Source organism: Cucumis sativus, chromosome 5, assembly GCF_000004075.3.
Source record: "Cucumis sativus cultivar 9930 chromosome 5, Cucumber_9930_V3, whole genome shotgun sequence".
NCBI classification, from domain to species: Eukaryota; Viridiplantae; Streptophyta; class Magnoliopsida; order Cucurbitales; family Cucurbitaceae; genus Cucumis; species Cucumis sativus.
In genome coordinates, this window is record NC_026659.2 from 3,807,117 (window position 1) to 3,827,523 (window position 20,407).

The 20,407-nt window shown below is 28.6% G+C and overlaps 3 protein-coding genes across 3 annotated transcripts; 2 read left to right on the top strand and 1 right to left on the bottom strand.

Moving 5' to 3' along the window:
• Nucleotides 1-1,051: 1,051 nt before the first annotated feature.
• LOC101208474 (probable (S)-N-methylcoclaurine 3'-hydroxylase isozyme 2) lies at nucleotides 1,052-5,930 on the top strand. Its single transcript, XM_031885216.1, has 2 exons — nucleotides 1,052-1,986; nucleotides 5,202-5,930. Exons 1-2 carry the CDS (start codon nucleotides 1,075-1,077, stop codon nucleotides 5,820-5,822), a joined length of 1,533 nt encoding a protein of 510 aa, XP_031741076.1. The 5' UTR covers nucleotides 1,052-1,074; the 3' UTR covers nucleotides 5,823-5,930.
• A 992-nt stretch (nucleotides 5,931-6,922) lies between these two features.
• LOC101208234 (probable calcium-binding protein CML44) lies at nucleotides 6,923-7,447 on the bottom strand. Its single transcript, XM_004143658.3, has one exon. It carries the CDS (start codon nucleotides 7,445-7,447, stop codon nucleotides 6,923-6,925), a length of 525 nt encoding a protein of 174 aa, XP_004143706.2.
• A 4,821-nt stretch (nucleotides 7,448-12,268) lies between these two features.
• Nucleotides 12,269-14,573, top strand: LOC101207991 (receptor-like protein EIX2). Its single transcript, XM_031885379.1, has 2 exons — nucleotides 12,269-12,836; nucleotides 13,022-14,573. Exon 2 carries the CDS (start codon nucleotides 13,083-13,085, stop codon nucleotides 14,421-14,423), a length of 1,341 nt encoding a protein of 446 aa, XP_031741239.1. The 5' UTR covers nucleotides 12,269-12,836; nucleotides 13,022-13,082; the 3' UTR covers nucleotides 14,424-14,573.
• Nucleotides 14,574-20,407: the final 5,834 nt, after the last annotated feature.

Genomic DNA, 20,407 nt, shown 5'->3' on the forward strand with positions numbered 1-20,407 from the left:
AGTTTCTCCCTAACTATTATCAAAATATATATTTTGAAATGATAAGAAATAAAAATCATTAATAAACATATGCTGCATGTCAAATATGTCCTAAATGTTTTTAATCTAATCTAAAAGAGATATTATGTATTTATTTAATGATATAATTTCAAACTATTATTAAAAATATATATTTTGTATTATTTAATTATAAATTATCAAAATTGTTAATAAATGGTTTATGATATAACAAACTGAAAATCTATATATTTGCGGAATGTTGATGCAATCTTGTTCAGCAACAAAATCTCATATTTAGGATTTACTACTATAAAACACATTGTCTTTTCCAAATGCGATATCATATGTCACGTTGAATTCATTTAAATAAATTGTAATTTGATTATACAAATTATCCTATACTCCCTTCAATTTGCTATTTGTTATTTTTTCAAATGTTGTCACTAATTTTGCTATTTGTTATTTTTTAAAATGATTACTAATTTTGCTATTTCTACCGCTATCTCTCAAAAAAAAGTTATCGGATCTAATAAGAGTATATGAAATTTCATAATTTGTAAGTTATTTTTAATAATATTTATATCGATTCAAAATAATATTTAAGAAACAAAATATAATCTATGTTTCTTTAACCTTCAAATATTATTTTTACAAAGTAGAGGGGTCAATATTTAATTTCCAATGACAGTTAGGTTGGAGTCCAATTGATTAAGAGTAATTAATTACATCACTTTTTTTATAATAATAACAATTAAATATATAACCATATATTTTAAAAAGTCAACGATCTTATGCTTAAAAATGAATAGGTTTGGAGTTCAAATCTTACCTTCCAATTTGTACCAAGAAAATATTTCTTTAAAAATTATAAATATAGCAAAAAAAAAAAAAACAAAAATGAAGGTTAAACATATATCAACAATATAATCTATAGTTGATAAACGGTAAGAAATAGACGTAAGTTTTGTATGCTATTCTATTTCCTAGTTCTTTAGACTTGCTATATTTGTATTCAATTATTTTAATTTTTCTATAAGAGATTGAACTAAAACGTCCACAATAATTCTAAGCCATATGTTAACTCCAACTCTATATTTCAAAGAGATGTTGATTCCTTCCTTTTCCATTCTTCTTCCATCTCTTCTTCTTCTTCTACCTCCAATTTTCATTATTCTCAAACGCATCAAATCTCCGTCTTCAAAAAAACTCCCACTTCCTCCTGGTCCAAATCCATGGCCAATCTTAGGAAATCTCCTTCAGATTGGTCAAAATGCTCACATTTCCATAACCCAATTTGCCAATATCTATGGCCCTCTAATATCCTTCAAGCTCGGAGCTCAGCGTCTGGTCGTGGCTTCTTCTCCGGCCGCAGCCACTGCAGTTCTCAAGACGCAAGACCACCTTCTCTCCGCTCGATACATCTTCCAAATAACTCCCGATAGAGCTCTCCACGATCAACACTCTCTTGTTTTCTCTTCTGAATGTGGGGATGTATGGAAGAAATTGAGGTCAATTTGTAAAGTGAACTTGTTTACAGCTAAAGCAATTGAATCACAAGCTATTTTGAGAGAGAAGAAGATGAAGGAATTAGTGGAGTTTGTGGAATCAAAACAGGGATCTGTTGTGGAGATTAAAGATTTTGTTTTTACCTCTGCTTTCAATATACTTTCTAACTTGATTTTCTCGATGGATTTGCTTGATTTTGTTGGTGATGGGTTTAACGGGATTAAAGGGCCTTTCAAGAAAATGATGGATTTGGGTTTGACTCCAAATTTGGCTGATTTTTATCCATTGTTGAGAAGGTTTGATCTTCAAGGTCTGATAAGGAAAACTGTCATTTACAAGAATGAAGTTAACTCTGTATGGGGTATTCTTATTAAAGAAAGAAGAGAAATTCGTTGTGAAAAAGGTTCAGCTTCAAATGATTTCTTGGATGTCTTGATTCAAAGTGGATTCAGTGATCAACAAATCGATGCCTTGATTATTGTAAGTACAAAATCACATTCTCTAACCACTCTCAAATATCATTTTGGTCATTCTTTCTATCAACATCTCTTTCAACAATACGTCTCTTTAAATTCACTATTTTTTAATTTCTTTTGAATGAAGATTATTAAACTTGAGACTTTCTTTTTTCATAACTCAATAGGTGATGTGTGTCCAATGACGCAAATTTTGAAAATAATGAAAACAAATGCTTTTAGCTTATGTCACGGACTATTTAGATTGTGTTTGGTATTTTTCTCAATCGCTCAACCCCTTCCATTTGTGTTTATCGCTAACTTTTATTATAGATAGACAAAATAGATCATTATCTATCGTTACCATTTACTAATATCTACACGATCTTGATAGATACATGTATCAAAATCATTTAGATATTTGTACATAATTGTTTATCTTAGATAGATAAGTAATAGATTCAAACTATCATTTACCAAGATATAAACGGGATAGTTGCAAATTTAGCAATTAAATTCAAAATAATTAAGTATATAGCAACATTTTAAAAAAATTGCAAATATAGCAAAATTTGTAAAATTCTATCAATAATAGAGTCTATCACCAATAGACCATGTTGTAAGTGATAGATCATACGAGTCTATCAGTGATGCAAGTCTATCAGTGATAGTTTTGTTATATTTGTAAATTTTTTAAAATGTTTCTATATCATTAATTATTATTGCTAAAATAGTCATCCACTTTAATTTTTCTATTATTATTATTTATTATTTCATGTCGTGGGCTTGTACGCATTTTTCTTTTTTAATATTTTTGGATTTTGTTCTTTTGTTTAAAAATTCCCAATAAAAAATATTTTTTTTAAATAATGTGATTTGAGAAAATAGTGGTGTTCTCTCTTCTTTTTTTTTTTTTTGTCTTATTCAATTTTCATTTTTGAATTATTTTTCTTGTTTTTTTATTCAATTAATTCATTTTTTATTTTAAGTTTTTGGATGATTGTTAATTCGCTACTTGAAATATCCTTTTCATACTTAAATACATTTTTTATTTTAAGACGCACACATTTGAAGTAATAGTTAGTGACTAAATCAACAAACTTATTTCTTTATTTGCAAAATAAATTATTCTTTCTAAATAAAATAAAATTATATAATTTATTTACTCATCAAAATATCACACAAAAAAATATTTAAAAAAAATGAGAAGTGACCATTATTTTAACACCTATTTTGCTAAAGTGAAATTATTTACAAACTTAAAATAATTAATTCAGCCGAGTCAATGATACCTCTAGCAACCAACTCCAACAACAATAAAACAAAACTAAATTTGAGATTTAAACTTTTTAAGCTACTAAAAGCAATAAAAAAAATATCACTCTAAATTTGCAAGTATTTTTGCAATTATTTTCATTAACAATCTCTTATGACCTCAATGTTTTTACTTTCAAAACTAGAAATTGACATTAATCAGATTTGGCCAAATACCCACACCATGCACCAATTTTGTTTTCAATTGGGTACAAATCATAATATGTATATATATATTTAAAGCACATTTTTTAAATGATCTAATATATAGAAAAACTTAGGTTGTAGTTTGTAAGTTTCTCTTTATTATATTTTTAAATAATATTTTTTTAAGAAACTCCAACTCCATATTTCAAAGATGTTGATTCCTTCATCTTCCATTCTTCTTCTCATACCTCCAATTTTCATTATTCTCTAACACATCAAATCTCCATCTCCAAAAAAAAACTTCCACTTCCTCCTGGTCCAAATCCATGGCCAATCTCCTTCAAATTATTGGTTAAAATGCTCACATTTCCATCACCCAATTTGCCAATATCTATAGCCCTTTAATCTCCCTCAAGCTCGGAGCTCAGCGTCTCATCGTCGCTTCTGCTCAGCCCGCCGCCACTGCAGTTCTCTCTGCTTGATACATCTTGCAAATGACCCCTGCCACAGCTTTCCACGATCAACACTCTCTTGTTTTCTCCCCTGAATGTGGGATATGGAAGAATTTGAGGTCAATTTGTTAAGCGAAATTGTTTACAGCTAAAGCAATTGAATCACAAGCTATTTTGAGAGAGAAGAAGATGAAGAAATTTGTGGAATTTTTGGAATAAAAAAAGGATCTGTTATGGAGATTAAAGATTTTGTTCTTATCTCTGTTTTCAATACACTTCTAACATGATTTTCTTGATAGAGTTAGCTTGATTTTGTTTGTGTGGGTTTAACAGGATTAAAGGGCCTTTTAAAAAAAATGATAGATTTGTGTTTCACTCCAAATTTGATCTACAGTGTCTTAGAAAGGAAGTTACCATTTACAAGAATGAAGTTGATTCTTTGTGTGGGATTCTAGCTAGCTTATTAAAGAAAGAGAGAAATTCATTGTTAACAAGGTTCAACTTCAAGTGATTTCTTGGATATCTTGATTCAAAATGGATTCAATGCTCAACAAATCAATGGGTTGATTGTTGCAAGTACAAAATCACTCTTTTAACCACTTTAAAATACAATTGGAGTTTTGGTCATTTGTTCAACGTGGATTCGAATGCCGAATGACTAAGTTTATAAACAATGAAAACAAACTTTTTACTTATGTCACATACTACTTAGATTGTGTTTGATATTTTCTCCATCCCTTCTCACTTTGCCCAACCTCCTTCCCTTCTTCTACCACGTCCACTTGTCCTTGTTGCTATTGTTTGACTTTTATTATCTACTTCAACAAGAGAACAATTCTTGTGCTTGAGCTTTAGGCCATTTCAACAAATCTTGTACTTTGACAAACTCCCATATGCTCGTTTAGCGTGAATGAGAAAATTTGAGAGAGGAACACAAGAAGTTGCTTTAATGAAAGGAAAGAGAAAAAGGAACACGAGGATTTGGAGGGAGAAGCTCAAGCGAGAGGGATATAGAAATGTTAATAGTACAATAAAAGTTAAATCAACTCATTCATGCAAAATAAAAAGAAAAATGGACTTCATAGGCACATGTTGAGGATTTACGTGAAGGAAAAATGAACCGATTCTACATTCTTTATAGTATATATTTTAGTTATTACTCTTCTTATTTTCAAGTAAACTCATATATATAGGATACAAAATCACAAGAAGCCAACATATGGTGCACATTATAACGATTGTGAAATCTCTTCGCTTTGAAACAAATAGATTGATTATAGTTAGACGTATCTAATGCATTGATTATTGATTATTACTACTATGGCAGGAATTGCTATTTGCAGCCACAGACACAACTACAACAACAGTGGAATGGGCAATGTCAGAGATTCTAAAAGACAAAGACATACTAAACAAAGCAAGGGAGGAAATAAAGAAGGTAGCAAAGGAAAGTCCCGCCATTGATGAATCCAACATTTCTAAGCTTCAATATCTATGGAGTTGTGTGAAAGAAACCCTAAGACTACACCCACCTGTCCCATTTCTTCTTCCACGTTTAGCTCCAATGGACTGTGAAGTTATGGGATACTCAATCCCAAAAGACAGTATGATTTTTGTCAATGTTTGGGGAATTGGGAGAGACCCTTCAATTTGGGAAGATTCTCAAACGTTCAATCCTGAAAGATTTGATGTTGGTTGTGGTAATAATGTGGATTTTAAAGGGTACGATTATAGGTATTTGCCATTTGGTGGAGGAAGAAGAATTTGCCCTGGTCTGCCAATGGCCATTGTGCAAGTGCCTTTGATTTTAGCCACATTACTTCACAACTTTGAATGGTCACTTCCTAATGGTGAAGATTTATCAAAGTTGGATTTGAATGGAAGGCTTGGTGTAACATTGCAAAAGTATGAAACTCTTAAACTTATTCCTAAAAGGAGGCTTGTTTGAAATGATTGTCAACATTCATTATTTATGTATAATAATAAAACTTTATTATTACATGTTTGTCATATACTATTTACATAAATCCAAGCTTGTGTGTACAAATTATACGTATTCCTATGTTTTAGTTTAGTATATGTGTAGTATTTTTTTTTTTTTTTGTTTGGTAGAAAACGAGACATTGTATTAAGGGTCGTTTAATTTGAAATTACTTGAGAAAAAAAAATGTACTTTTCATGTCTTGGAAAGAAGAACGATTCGATCACATTTTTCATGTTTATTTACTGTAACATTGATGTTTATACTTTCTTTCTATTTTTTTATATTATGCACAAACACTGTTTCACAAGAAAAAAAAAAAGTAGTTAGTTCATTCTAACATCATTTATCTTGATGCACTCTACCAAATTGTACTCATAAGTATTTATTATGTAACAAATTTTATTTTTTTGTTCTTTTTATAATATTTTAATATTTTTTTTATGTGATTAGTGAGGATAGAAAGATGAACGACATCACGGATGCATTCAAGTATTGTGTCCATTGCACAAATTAAATAAAACAAAAGAGAACTCAAAAAAAAAAAAAAAACAAAACAAAACAAAAGCAAACACCATATCAATTTTGTAAACATCGATACTTATTACAAGAAATTGACTATTTTCAAATGACACAATCATTTGATACACTTTTTTTTCAAATGTTACAATTTTAACTAAATCTAGTCGAAAAACATTTTCAACTCTTTGCTATTTGCAAAGGTTTAAAGACCTTAAAAAATTGTTATTTTTCAAAGATCACATGCGTTCAATAATTGTTAAATTATTTATGGGTGTTTCTTCTTTTTTTTGTTAAAGAATCTTGTTAATTATTTTTTAGAAAATTTCTTTATTAACAATTATATATATCTTTTAAAAAATTTCTCACAAAACATTTTAGCATGTTTGTTGATAAATCTCAAGATGTTGTCTTTACTAATCGATGTACCTGGAGTACCTTGAATTACAAAGTATAAGAAGGAAGTAGAGAAAAAGTAGATGTAATTACATGGATGAAATTAAACTTATGTTATATAAATACACAAAAAGTCAAACTACGAAATTCGATCAACTCGAAACATGACGCTTATGCATCTCTGTCATTATAGTTTTAAATCTATCCTCAAAACGGTTTTCTAATTCCATAATTTGATGCTTGAGTGCTTGTACTTCAACTTTTCTTTGTCTTTCAGATTGTTGAAGACGTTGGTCATACTCATTAAGCCTTGCCAACACGTTTTCGAGTCCATCGCAAGAAATGAAGCCATCATCGTCACTCATTTCAAACACTTTAAAAGCCATACATATCATCTCCATATCTTCCTCATGATCATCTTCCTCCAGACACCCCAGTACATCCTCCTCTTCGCACTCACCTTTGTTTTGTTTGGATATGGACTTGTAACAGAACAAGAACTGGTCGAAGTCAAGGCTCGGTTTCTCTAGAAAAGACTCCAACTCCTCCATGGTTAATTCGACCCCAACTCGATCGAAGAGCCACTTGAGCTCTTGAAGGCAAATGAGGCCATCACCATTCTTGTCTAGCTTCTTGAAGATCCTGTACAAGTCTTCGGAGCTAATTGTTGGAGACATGGTTTTTTGTTCTTGGTTTTCAGAATTGAAAGGTAAACACACAAGAAAGTTTGTTTATTACCAAACGGAAAAGAAAAGATATATATGGAGTTGTCGTGGTGAATGAATTGGGAAATTTAGAGGAAGTTTCTACTCTCAATTGATGAGGACGCCGTGCAAGTTTTTATGTTTTAGAAGTCAATGGTCATCTCTAACATTGTCCGTTGGATCTAAAATGGAATAGGAATGAATTTGTAGATATTTTGATAAATTTTGACAAATCACAATTTTTGCTTAAGGCCACAGCTCAAGATTCTTTATTATATTTTCAAAACCTACTTTCACAGATTTTCTATAACTTCTACATGAAGAAATTATTTATCCAAGATTTTTTCAATATGTATACTATTTTAAAAGGTTTCTAATCACACCTTTGATAAAAGCCTTTAACAAAACCTCCAATACATGTTTGTCCTTTTCCAAGATCGTTCGATAAGAAATAGATATTATATCCAAAGTTTTTCTCTAAACACCTTTCATAAATATATCTTTTTCAGAAATTTTTTTCTTTTTATATAAATGTATGTAAAAGAAAATCAAATCTTTTTTTTTATTTAACCTTGGTTTAAGTACACATTTTTCAAAACATCCAATAAATGTTTTTTTAGATATTTTACGACCTCCTATCAAACGTAGATATTTAGGATATTTCCATCTCTTTTGACTCTCGAGCTCTAATCCCCGTCTTGTTTGTTAATGCATGCATCCCTCTTGGATTTAGGATAAAATGAGAGTGTTATAAAGTTTTGAAGAAAGGTTTTAGATGAAATGTTTTTTTATACCATCTCTTTTCTTTTTTATTATACCAAGTAGTGAAAGGTAAAATATATCATATTTGCATATAGAATAAAATTATTTAACATGTAATTTCACTAAAACAAATTAGATGTTAAGTTGAATGATGTAGTCAAATAATACAATGTGGGTCGATTGGATTTGTCCTTACTATCATAGATCTTAGGTTCGTTCTCTTCGTTGTTGTTCATGGATGTTTTTCTAGCGTTGTTGGTTGTGGGTGTTTAGCATGGCTAGTATGTTCTAGCATGAGTTTTCTTTTTAGTCGTGTATACATGTTTTGATTGCTTGAGAAAATATGTTTCAAAAAGTTAATTATGTTTAAACATAGAATTTGATTTCACTGTTTGTTGATATGACAATGCTCATACTAACTTTAATTTGTTATACTTCGAATCTCACCTTCATCACTAGGCCATCTTGGCGACCCAACTTGATACAAGCCCAAAAGGACTTTAGGGCATCATTTGAGCTTAGATTGGGCTGACCCAATAACCTTTAATAGTCAAATCCATGACTTAACCTTGACTTAAAATTAACAAGGTAACTATAATAGGTTTTATTTTTAAAAATTATAATTAAATATAAAGCAACGTTTTAAAATAAATTACAAATATGACAAAATCTATCGATGGTAGATTTCTATCGCTAATAAACTCTTATCGTCTATCAATGATAGATCAATATCCGCAACATGGTTTATGATAGATTTATATCATCAATAGATTTTGACCGATTTTGTTATATTGATAAAAAAATTTAAAATGTTGTTATATATTTAATTATTTTGAATATAATTACTATATTTGTAATTTTTCATTAAATATGAGTTTTTTATCTAGTTAAATAAATAAGCATGCATGCATGTATATGTTAGGTTTTTTTTATAATATGCTATTAAAACTTTATTTTTAAAAAAATATATTTTAGTTTATCTTGTGTTTTAATTTTTTGGATAAATTTTAGCATAAAGTTTTGTTTAGTATTTAATTTTATTCAAAAATTTCATTAGTTGATTGCCAAAATTGGTCTCGATCGAAGGTAGTCGTTGTTAGAGAAACTATTGAAGGTATATAGTTGCTAGAGTTGCCAAAAAGTAGACATTAGAGTTAGTCTTTAGAGCATGTGATTGACAATGTATGTTGTAAGAGTGATCTAATAGCCATTGATACTAAAAAAAATTATATCATTTTAGCTAACTCAACATAATTCAACTTTGAACAATCAGACAGTCTCATCTTAATTCAAGTCAGTTCTTCAAATAATTTTACCACTAAGCTATTATATAAAGACCAAGTTGAGAGAAACTTGAGTTCTTCTTGAATCTGTACTAAATTTATCGGTTCTTGAAATAAAACAAAATATATTTTAAAATAAAAAACAACAATTTTTGGGATTAAAATTCTCCCATTACAAAGTCAACATTCCACATCTATAGAAAATGATCAACACATTGTTATTACAAATTCTCTTTTTCCAAACTAATTGTTATTACAAATTCTTTGTTTCCAAGTCTACATTCAAAGTCTCTCCCAACTCTACTTTCTAATTTCTTTTGACATTCTACAATTAATTATACCTTCCATGTTACGTTATTATAATACTACTTGCCTTTTTTTTTTTTTTTAAATAACTCTCTCATTTTTAACATTCAATAAACGAGTTTATAATTTCATAAATTTTATTTGTAAAAGTGTTTTTTTTTCATGTGTATTGACTTTCATTCATTTTAGCAAATTTTTGCACATTGTTTTTTCCTTTTTACTTTCAAAATATGATTGTAAACAAATAGATTAGTAGTATAAAACCTTTACAAAAATCATTCAATTTGCTCACTTTCCTTTGAAGCATTTAACTTTTTGAGTTTTGGGTTCTTTTATTTTTTTTAATTAACCTAAAACATTTGCTCTACTTCTAAATTTCACATTTTGTTATGTATTTTTTTTTAGGAAAATTATCAAAATAAAAAAAGTCCAAAATAAAAAATTTGACAAAATATTTATAAGTTATAAAAAAATTTCATATTATTCTATCAATAAAAAATATTTGATAGCTAGTGATACTCTTATATTAGTGGTATTGATAATCACTGACTATAATTTTGTTATAGTTACAATATATAGCAAAATTTTAGATTCTTTCAATGATATGCACTGATAGATTTCTATCATATAAGTGTCTATCAATGTATAGAATCCAAAACTTTTTACTAATGTTATAGATATTTTGTCAAATTTGCCATTTTTTACAATCGATCTTCTAATAATAATAATAATAAAGAAAATTTATGATAAATGACAAAACTGTTGAAAATATTTATAAAATATAACATGTTTAAGATTTTATTAATGATAGACTATTAAAAGAGATTAGAATATAAAATTTTGCTATATATTTTATAAAAATATTTTAAATGATTTTGATATATTTAAAAATGAACTTAAAAAACATTATATCATAATAAAGATTTAACTTCCACCTAGAATTAGAGTTAACCATAAGCTTAGCTATTTTAATTGAAAGGAATTAATTTATAAGAGAGTTAGCCTAATGTTAATGTCAATGATGAGTAATGTGTGTTTGAACTTTGACGTACAAATTAAAAAGTCCTAAAAAGAAGTGTGTGTTTGAACTTTGACCTACAAAAGTGCAAAGTTTTTATTTGCTCTCATTTTCTTTCCTATTAGGAATTTTTGAATTTCTAATTTTCGTCTCATTCTTTTAATTTTATGTCAATTCTTTGGACAAATAACTCACAAAATTTTACATTTTCTTTTCAATTTATTGATCATTTTCACTTTTTATAACAAAATTATACATTTTTTTTTTGGGAATATTTAGGGTAGTTTCCCATTTCACAAAATTACATGAATTTCCAAAACTATAGATGGGTTTTCTAGTTATCAAAATAGAATTTCTAAATTGATTTTTTAGGAAAAGACCAAATTTTACAAAAGAAAAAAATAAAATAATATATAAGATTTGGGATATATATATATATATATATATATATATATATATATATATATATATATATATATATATATATATATATTATCTATTTTGTATGAGATTTCATGGAAAAGCTAACCTATCAAAATTTAGTATTAACTATGATAAAATTTTGATGGAGAAAATCAAAATACATATTTTTTTCAAATTATATGCCATCCCTCCAAATCCCTCCAAATTCTGTTCCAACACTAAATTTTTTCTTGCAATATTTCTCAAATCTTATATAAAATTTCGCAAATCATTTTTACAATTTATATTTACACAAATTTCTAAAGTAATTACTAATTATCTAAATAATTTACCCGTTATCAAAATTTCCAATTTCTCCATCAGTTGTGCAGTATTTGGCAGTGTGATTTTTTTTTTAATGATTGGGAAATTTTACATAACATTTGAATTTTTTTTATCCAAGTCTTGATGTGTAATATGACGAGATATCCAAGTTTTGATGGTACAGTTTGAGTTCTCCACTGAATAACTCTTCTAATAACTCCACAATCATTCTAAGCACTACTTCAAGTCATGCCTATTATTCAATATCACTAATACATAAGATTTGAATATATCAAGGTCTATCCTTTAACTGTTTTTAATTCATCGAATTATTTCAAAAGCAGAAGAATTTGAGTAGAATGAATGGCGGGGTAGAAAAAAGTACTCGTTTGATAGCCCCACAAAAGCACTTTCTTCTTCCATTTTTCTCCACCAAAGACTTCCACTGGCTGCTATATATATTTATTTACATAAATAAAACACAAGGTGTTTATTATTCTACACCCTATGGTTTTACATTTCTGTATCTCTTTTGTTTAATTATTTACCTATCCGCACAGTAACATATAATGAATTCAAAATCAACCGTTGCCAAATTTGAGAAGAAAAAAAAGAAAAGAAAGTTGTTTGCACTTAAATCCAACTATAAGAACAATACCCTGCACTAGCTAGAGACTTGTATTCATTCCTCAATTCTCAAACAAAAATGAGTGAACTTTCCCAAAAAGTTTTACTTATTTTGGCTCTTTCATATTCTATGCTCCTCTTCCAATTTTCTCTCTGTCAAGTTTCAGCCATAACATGCATAAAAAAGGAACAAGAAGCCCTCCTTCAACTAAAGAAAAGTTTCAATGATCCTTCTCATGTCTTGGCTTCATGGAATGAATCAACAAATTGTTGTAATTGGACGGGAGTGAGTTGCAATCAAATTACAAGACATGTTACTAACATTCATCTTCAAGGCAATCAGGTCAATTCTTTCGATGATAGAGTTTTATTTAGCAATTCTATTCACTCTAGTTTGTTTGAATTGAAATACTTAGTTTCGTTGGATTTAAGTTGGAATCACTTCAATTATTCTCAAATTCCTGATTGGTTTGGAATGTTGAACAACTTGAAGTTTCTTAACCTTGAAAATTGTTATCTTTCTGGTCGAATTCCTTCTTTGCTTGGAAATTTGTCTAATCTTGAGTACTTAGATGTTTCAGACAATTCTTTGATGGGCGAAGTTCCAACTACTTCATTTGGAAGATTTTTGAATTTGAAGGTATTGGACATTTCTGATAACTTGTTTAATGGATTTCTTGAAGAGGCTCATTTTGCAAATCTCTCTCAATTGCATACGTTATCTATTGGCTACAATGAGTTTCTTTCATTGGATGTGAAATCTAATTGGGTTCCTCCATTTCAATTGAAATCACTTGATGCAAGTTCTTGTTTTGGTTGTTTTAGGAGTGAATTTCCTCGATGGCTTCAAACACAAAAGAGGTTGGTTAGTTTGGTGTTGTCTAATATGAGTATTTCAAGTGGAATACCAAAGTGGTTGAATGGTCAAAATCTTACCACTTTGGATCTTTCACACAACCAAATTGTGGGGCCAATTCCTAATAACATTGGGTATCAAATGCCCAACTTGGAAGACTTGTTTCTTAGCACCAATTTTATTAATGGCTCTTTACCACTTTCTCTCTGCAAGTTGAAGAATTTGGCCTATGTGGATCTTTCAAACAATCGGCTATTTGGCAAAGTTGAAGGTTGTTTGTTGACTTCAAAGTTGCATCTTTTGGATTTATCATTGAATGAATTTTCAGGATCTTTTCCACATTCTCGTGAAAATGATCTTTCCAACGTTGAACAATTGAATTTGAGAAGCAACAGTTTTGAGGGATCTATGCCCGTTGTTTTGAAGAATTCCAAGATTTTGGAATTTATAGATCTTGAAGGAAACAAATTCTCTGGAAATATTCCCACTTGGGTGGGTGATAATCTTAAAAATTTGCAATTTCTAAGACTTCGAGATAATCAATTGAATGGTACAATCCCTTCAAATTTGTGCAATCTTAAGAACTTGCAAATTCTGGATCTCGCATATAATCAATTAGAGGGAACTATACCACATAATCTTAGCAATTTTAAGGTGATGATGGGAAATAGAAGAAATGAAGTATCTCTTGTTTGTAAGTACAGATTTCCTCAATTATGTTATGATGGTAAAAAGAAAGTCATACAAGCCATCAAATTAAGCAACTTCAATTACTCCTTGTCACAACTAATGTTAATGGTGAATATTGACCTCTCCAAAAACCATTTAGTTGGTATCATTCCTAGAGAGATAACAATGCTTAAAGGATTAATCGGATTGAATTTGTCCCACAACAATCTGACAGGGACAATTCCAACTGGAATAGGAGAAGCTAAATTGTTGGAATCACTCGATCTATCTTTCAATCAACTTTATGGATCGATTCCTAAGAGCTTATCAGAACTAAACTCATTAGGTGTGTTGCGATTATCCCATAACAATTTCTCCGGACACATTCCTCAAGAAGGTCATCTCTCCACATTCAATGACGCTTCAAGTTTTGACAACAATCTCTATCTTTGTGGAAATCCATTACTCGTGGAATGTGTAGACGAGAATGCATCTCAGTCGCCGGAAATTGAGAATCAAGATCAAGAGGATGATAAATGGGAGAAGTGGTTGCTTTACTTAATGATAATGTTTGGATATGGGGTAGGGTTTTGGGGAGGTGCAGTAGTTTTGATATTGAAGAAGAATTGGAGATGTGCTTATTTCAAGTTCATAGATGAGATTAAAGACAAGATTATTCATGCAGCAATGAAGTGGAGATAGAAATACAAGAAATTGCATTTACAAACTAATTAGGTACAATATGTGTAATAAAATTTTGTTTTTTTTCCTTTCAAAATCTGTTAAAAATTAGAAGTCCATAGATTACATTTTTTTATTTTATTTTAAAAGTTAATGTGAATCTCTTGAACAAGAAGAAACTCTTACTTTTTTTTTTTTTAATTACATCAATGGTAAACATAAATATTTTGTTAATTTAATAAAATTAAGATCTCATATTTGTAATTGTCCTACTTTGTTATACCTTTTGTCATGCTAATATTAATTATAATAAAATTAAGTCAAACTAAAAAAAATGAGAATATGTTCAGTTTCGTTTGATAATCATTTCGTTTATTGTTTTAATTTTTAATTTTTAAATTTAAACATATAAACACTACATCCACTCCAACTTTCTTTCTTACTTGATTGTTTGAGAAAACCAAACTAAAATAACATCTTAATCATATTTGTTGTGATGTTTATGAAGGGTCCAAAATAATATTCCAAAGATTTTAATCTTTGGACGGTTGGGAATGAAGTTACTTTTTTGGTTTGTATAAGCACTACTACAAATTTGTACACAAATTTTGAATTTTTTATGGTCATAGTAAAGGACTATAAAAACAATTTCTTGATAATATGTTTATCTTGACAGTCATATACGTCAAGAAAAGTTGTCCTATTTTGGTGAAGAAATTAGTTAAGATTTTTCGAAATTGATTGTAGTTTGCAAATGCAAAATGTGTGACATTTTGCTTCATTATTGGCATAATATGTATATACAATGTATCGTAAAAAAATATTATCCTACAAAATGTATAAGATTAAATTGTGTCAAAGTTTAAAATGATAAGAATTAAAACATTTCTCAACTATAGACCAAAACTAAAGTGCTATTTGTCTTAATATTTACAAACAAATCTGAAGAAATTAAACAGTATCTTATTTACATATATTATCATTAAGGTCATAAATAACACACACACACAAAAAAAGTGTTTTGATATAAATTGCATTTTACTCTAATCATATTTCATATCTTAAATCCATTTCCATGTGCAAATTAAACCCAATTATACTTAATGAATATAATTTCCTAATATAAATATTCCAAGAAGAAAGGTTTAAAACTCAAAACAACACCTCAGAATAATTAGGAGTTGTTTGCATTTTGATTTGGTAAGAAAGGTGACATATAGACATGGGAGACCAACAACCATTTCCAAGTTATCATCATCACTCTCCATTTGTTATGAAATGGTATTCTTATATTTTTGGAGAATATGCTCAGATTGATGATACTTTTTCAAGCCAGGTGAATTTTGTATTTCCTTTCATATTTTATTGTATATACATACACACATATATAAACATTTTTACTATTATTATATCCTCAATCTTTCTTATATAAAAATTTAAGCTTCCAAACTTCTAAAAAAATAAGATTAAAGTTAGACTCTCAAGTCTACGATAATTGTAGAAGTTAGATACAAAAAAGGATAAAAATCGAACTATATTGTGTATAGGTATAAAGAGATATGTATTAGATGAAGAGAAATATATATAAGATATATATATGTATAAATGGCATTGTACTCGAACTCTCTGTAGGAGGGTCACCCCTAAAACTTAACTCTCTAACTGAATCGCGACATCTTGTATTTGTTCATTGAAAGTGTCATATTATTTTACAAATTGTTTGTGTAGGGAGCTATTCATGTTGGAAGTAGTTCTCAATTAGGAGAGGATGAGTACTTGGCAACAGCTTTCCATGACTTGTCTCTCAATGCCTCAAACACAAATGGAATTAGTAAGTAAAAATAAAATTCCACTCCAAATGGTAAATAATAAGTTAGGTTTTTTTGAACGAAAATTAACCAATGGTAATTTGAATAAGCAAATGTAATAAAATGCAATAATTTATAATTTTCTAACTAAAAGCAAAAAAAAAAAACTATTTACAAAATATAGACATTTTTAAATTTATTTTAATATGTTTTATAAATATTTTAGTTCATCTCGTCGTGTCCTTCTCCTATTTTAGATCATAAAGTTTAACAAAAAAAAAAAGTTATTTTAAAATATAAAGTCACCACATGGTGGAAAAGGGAAATTGTTGTTTGTTAAAATCTCAAAAGAAAAAATACATTATTAATAATATTTAATATGCAGGGTATGGTTTTGATTTGAATTATAATTATGGAGGAGACTCATCAAAGGTATTTGAACCCTATTTTAATTTCCTTTACATAACCAAACTAATTTTTTCCAATATCAAATTAAATAATTTCCTCCCTTAACTTCATTTCATTCAATGGTAGAACTCCATGCAGGTTGGAACTACGAGTGACATAGATTTAGATAGAATGACTTATGAGGTGAGAACGATCACTAGTTTATTCATGATCACTAAAATTTAATTTTAAATACATCATTAACAAATACGTTAATGCATTGACATTCATTTTAAATTTATTTTACATATAACATTGATGTATCAACGATACTATATATATATTAGTTCAAAATGTATTGTATATATTGTGATATGCATGTTTTATACACCAAATAAAGATATAGAATTGAAATAATAATAAGCATGAATTAATTTCATCTAATTATTTTTGAAATGTGTTTAGGAAATAGAAAATTTAGAAGAATTAAATGGAAAGGTAAGCAAAGGATTGTGTAAAGACATTCTATCAAAGTTGCCATCTCACAAATACAAATCAGGCAGTTCATCAAAATGCCACAACAAATCCACCCAAAATCACAATGAGTATATATTATCATTCCCTCTCCTTTTCTTTTATCACTTTATATTTATATATTAAACGAATAAGAAAGTGGTAATTCCATCAAATTTTTTTTTAAACGATTGACAAACATATAAATGATAGAATGTTCCTATTATAGATATGTTATTATTGATAGATTTGATTTTAAACTTATTTATAATAATAGAAATTGTAATAATTGTATGAGTTCGAAGGTTCAACATTTATCGTTTGTATATTCATTCTTACAATTAAGTTTACGAGTTTTAATTCTAACGATATTGTATAACTTTAAAAACTCAATTTTTACAATTGAGAATGGATGGTTTTTGTCCAATTTTAAAGATATAAAGTCTTGAAATGATTTTGATTAAAAACAAAATGAGTTTGTTTTTTCTTTTTTTTCAAGAGATAACTACTTAGTCTTAAAAATTGAATTTTGAAGATTACAATTTTCTTTATATCTCCAATCTAATTTTCTAATGAAGTACTACTTTTGTTTGTGTATAGGTGTGTTATATGTAAATTGAATTACGAAAAGAATGACGTTGTGACGACTTTGCCCTGTGCTCATAAATATCATCAAGATTGCATCTACACTTGGCTTAAGGATAACAAAGTAATTAATTAAACATCTAACCTTTCCTGCTACACCAATTGATCATTAAATAAAATCATTATTAAAGTCCAAATTGTGATTAAATAATTATGGTCTTTAATTTATCTAATTTACTTTTTTTGTTTTTGTTAAATATAAATCAGAATTGTTGTATTTGTAAAGAAGAAGTGGTTATACCTTAAGGAATCAAGACCTGCATGGAGGACAAATTACCACTTGCATGATCGATCACACTCAAAAGCAATTCTTCCATTTGTTGTTTTTTCTGATTCAATGATTTCTAATTTAAGAAAAATAACTTTTATATAGTTGAGTTATTATTTTCATATTTTTATGGTTTGAAAAGATATTGTTAATCTATTATAAATAATATCAATGGATGAACTAGTACTATTAGGAGTTTTTGGAATCTCAATCCAAGTACTTCTAGTAACGTTAACTATATTGATCTTTCTCGAATTTATCATCGACCTCTTCGACATCCTCTACTTACTGCATACTAGCTCCTTAACGGTACGGAGAGTCGTCCATTTCAATCAAATTGATCACATGATTTCTCACATTTTTGTTTGTCATATTTGTAGTCTTTATTGATATTTCATCTTTGAATCCCTTTTCAGTCTTTAAAATATATCTTTTGAAATTTTAGAAATGAAACAAACATTAATTTCAAATACATGGACCAAACTTATATTCTACCTATCCAATTTCTAATTCACGATTTAATGAAAATTTGGCAACAGTGATTGAATATTTATAAATTCTTTTTCAGATGAATTTTTCTTTTCACTACGAACCACTCCCACCAAAATGAGCCATGTAAGATGCAATGCCACCACAAAACTTTTAGGTAGTTTCATAGAAGACATGAACGTAAGTAGGAAGAGTTTGGGCTACAACGTTAAGCAAGACCACACCTTACCACCAGTCGAGAATAATGAATTACCCTTCCACAGCACCATACATTTTCTGAATCCTTTCTCTGATAAACCGAAAAGGTCCCAACTCTTTTTTCGAGAGAAAACCCAGGAGAGGCACAAATAACTCCCCATATCATTAACAGCATTTGACATTTAAAATATTTTCCAACTCCCCTTTCTTCTCCTCATTCACATTTGGACTAAACAGCATAGCAGATTTTTGGAAATTCACACACTAACCGTATATATATACCTCACTTCATTAAGTATGCACTATGCAGAATTCTTTTTATCATCACACAAGCCTCAGGCTTGGCTCTACAAAAAAAAAAAAAAAAAAAAGAAAAAAGAAGAAAAAGAAAAAACAATTGAAGGCTATCATCAGCAAAAAGAATAAATGGAAAATAGCAGAGGTTGTTCGCGTATCCATGTTTTCCCTTTCTCTTTTTACAAATATAGTGAAGAATCTCGAATGTTATCCAATATCAACGTGTCATATATAAAAGCACTTTGAGATTCAGAAATAATTTGAGGGAGGATAACTTCTATTCTATCTGCAATATAGTAGCTTTGGCCACTATATCTTGCAAAAAACATTGCATAACCTTAATGTTCTAAACTCCACCGCCTCTGTTGGTCTCTTCTCTTTTTTCTTTCTTGTATTAAAACAATATTAGTATGATTGAATTCCATGGTCAACACTTTTCCATTAAGAATTGCAAGGCATACAGGAACGACCTTAAAAAATAGGTGAGATGATAAATAATATGCTATATAACTAACATCTTCAAAAATAGCTAATTTGTTAAATATAACAAAGATTTTAAATGACATTTAGCTATATCAAAAGTATTTAACTATAGGTATAGCTAAAGTACACATAACCTTTCGCTATATCGAAAGTATTTAAGTATAGGTAGAGTACACAAAAGATAAGATAAGTAACAAAATGATTGATAGCACAGAAAATTGATGGTCTAGTACATCTGGAGAGCTTCTTTGCTCACAAATATTATTGAAATTCAAAAGTTTGTAATTTAACCCTAAAGTCAAATTAACAAGTTATCACCCTAACTATATAAACTCAAGCTCCCCTGACGCGATAAACTTGAATTTCTTCGAAAAGGAATTCAGGCTCCCATGAATTATTGACTGCAGTACAATCATTTCAGCCTGACCACAGTACAGTCATCTCAACCTGAACACAGTACAATTATCGCAGCCTAATCGCAGTATAGTTATCTCAGCCTTCATTCATATTTTGTACCGATTTTTCACCAAAATAAATATAAACTTCATTCATGTTTGGTGTACCTACCATATCTTTAAAAGAAAATTTAAGAATAATATTTAAAAGAAAATTTAAGAATAATATTTTGGTATGTTCAAAATTGGAAAAAATAATAAAAAATCATAAGTTAAATATTGTTATGAGAGGCAAATGAGATATTTTATAACGGGTTTACTACAAACATGTTATAACTATAATAATAATAAATATTGTTGGTGTTCCTTTACTTTCATATGGAATTGTGATGAATTATAGATATGATTAAATTCAATTCAATGAATACATTTTCTTATATTTCTAATTAATTAAAGTGTAATGTCAAAAAAAAATGTTTGATTGTTTTTAAATATATTTAAATGAATCCAACTATTTTTAAA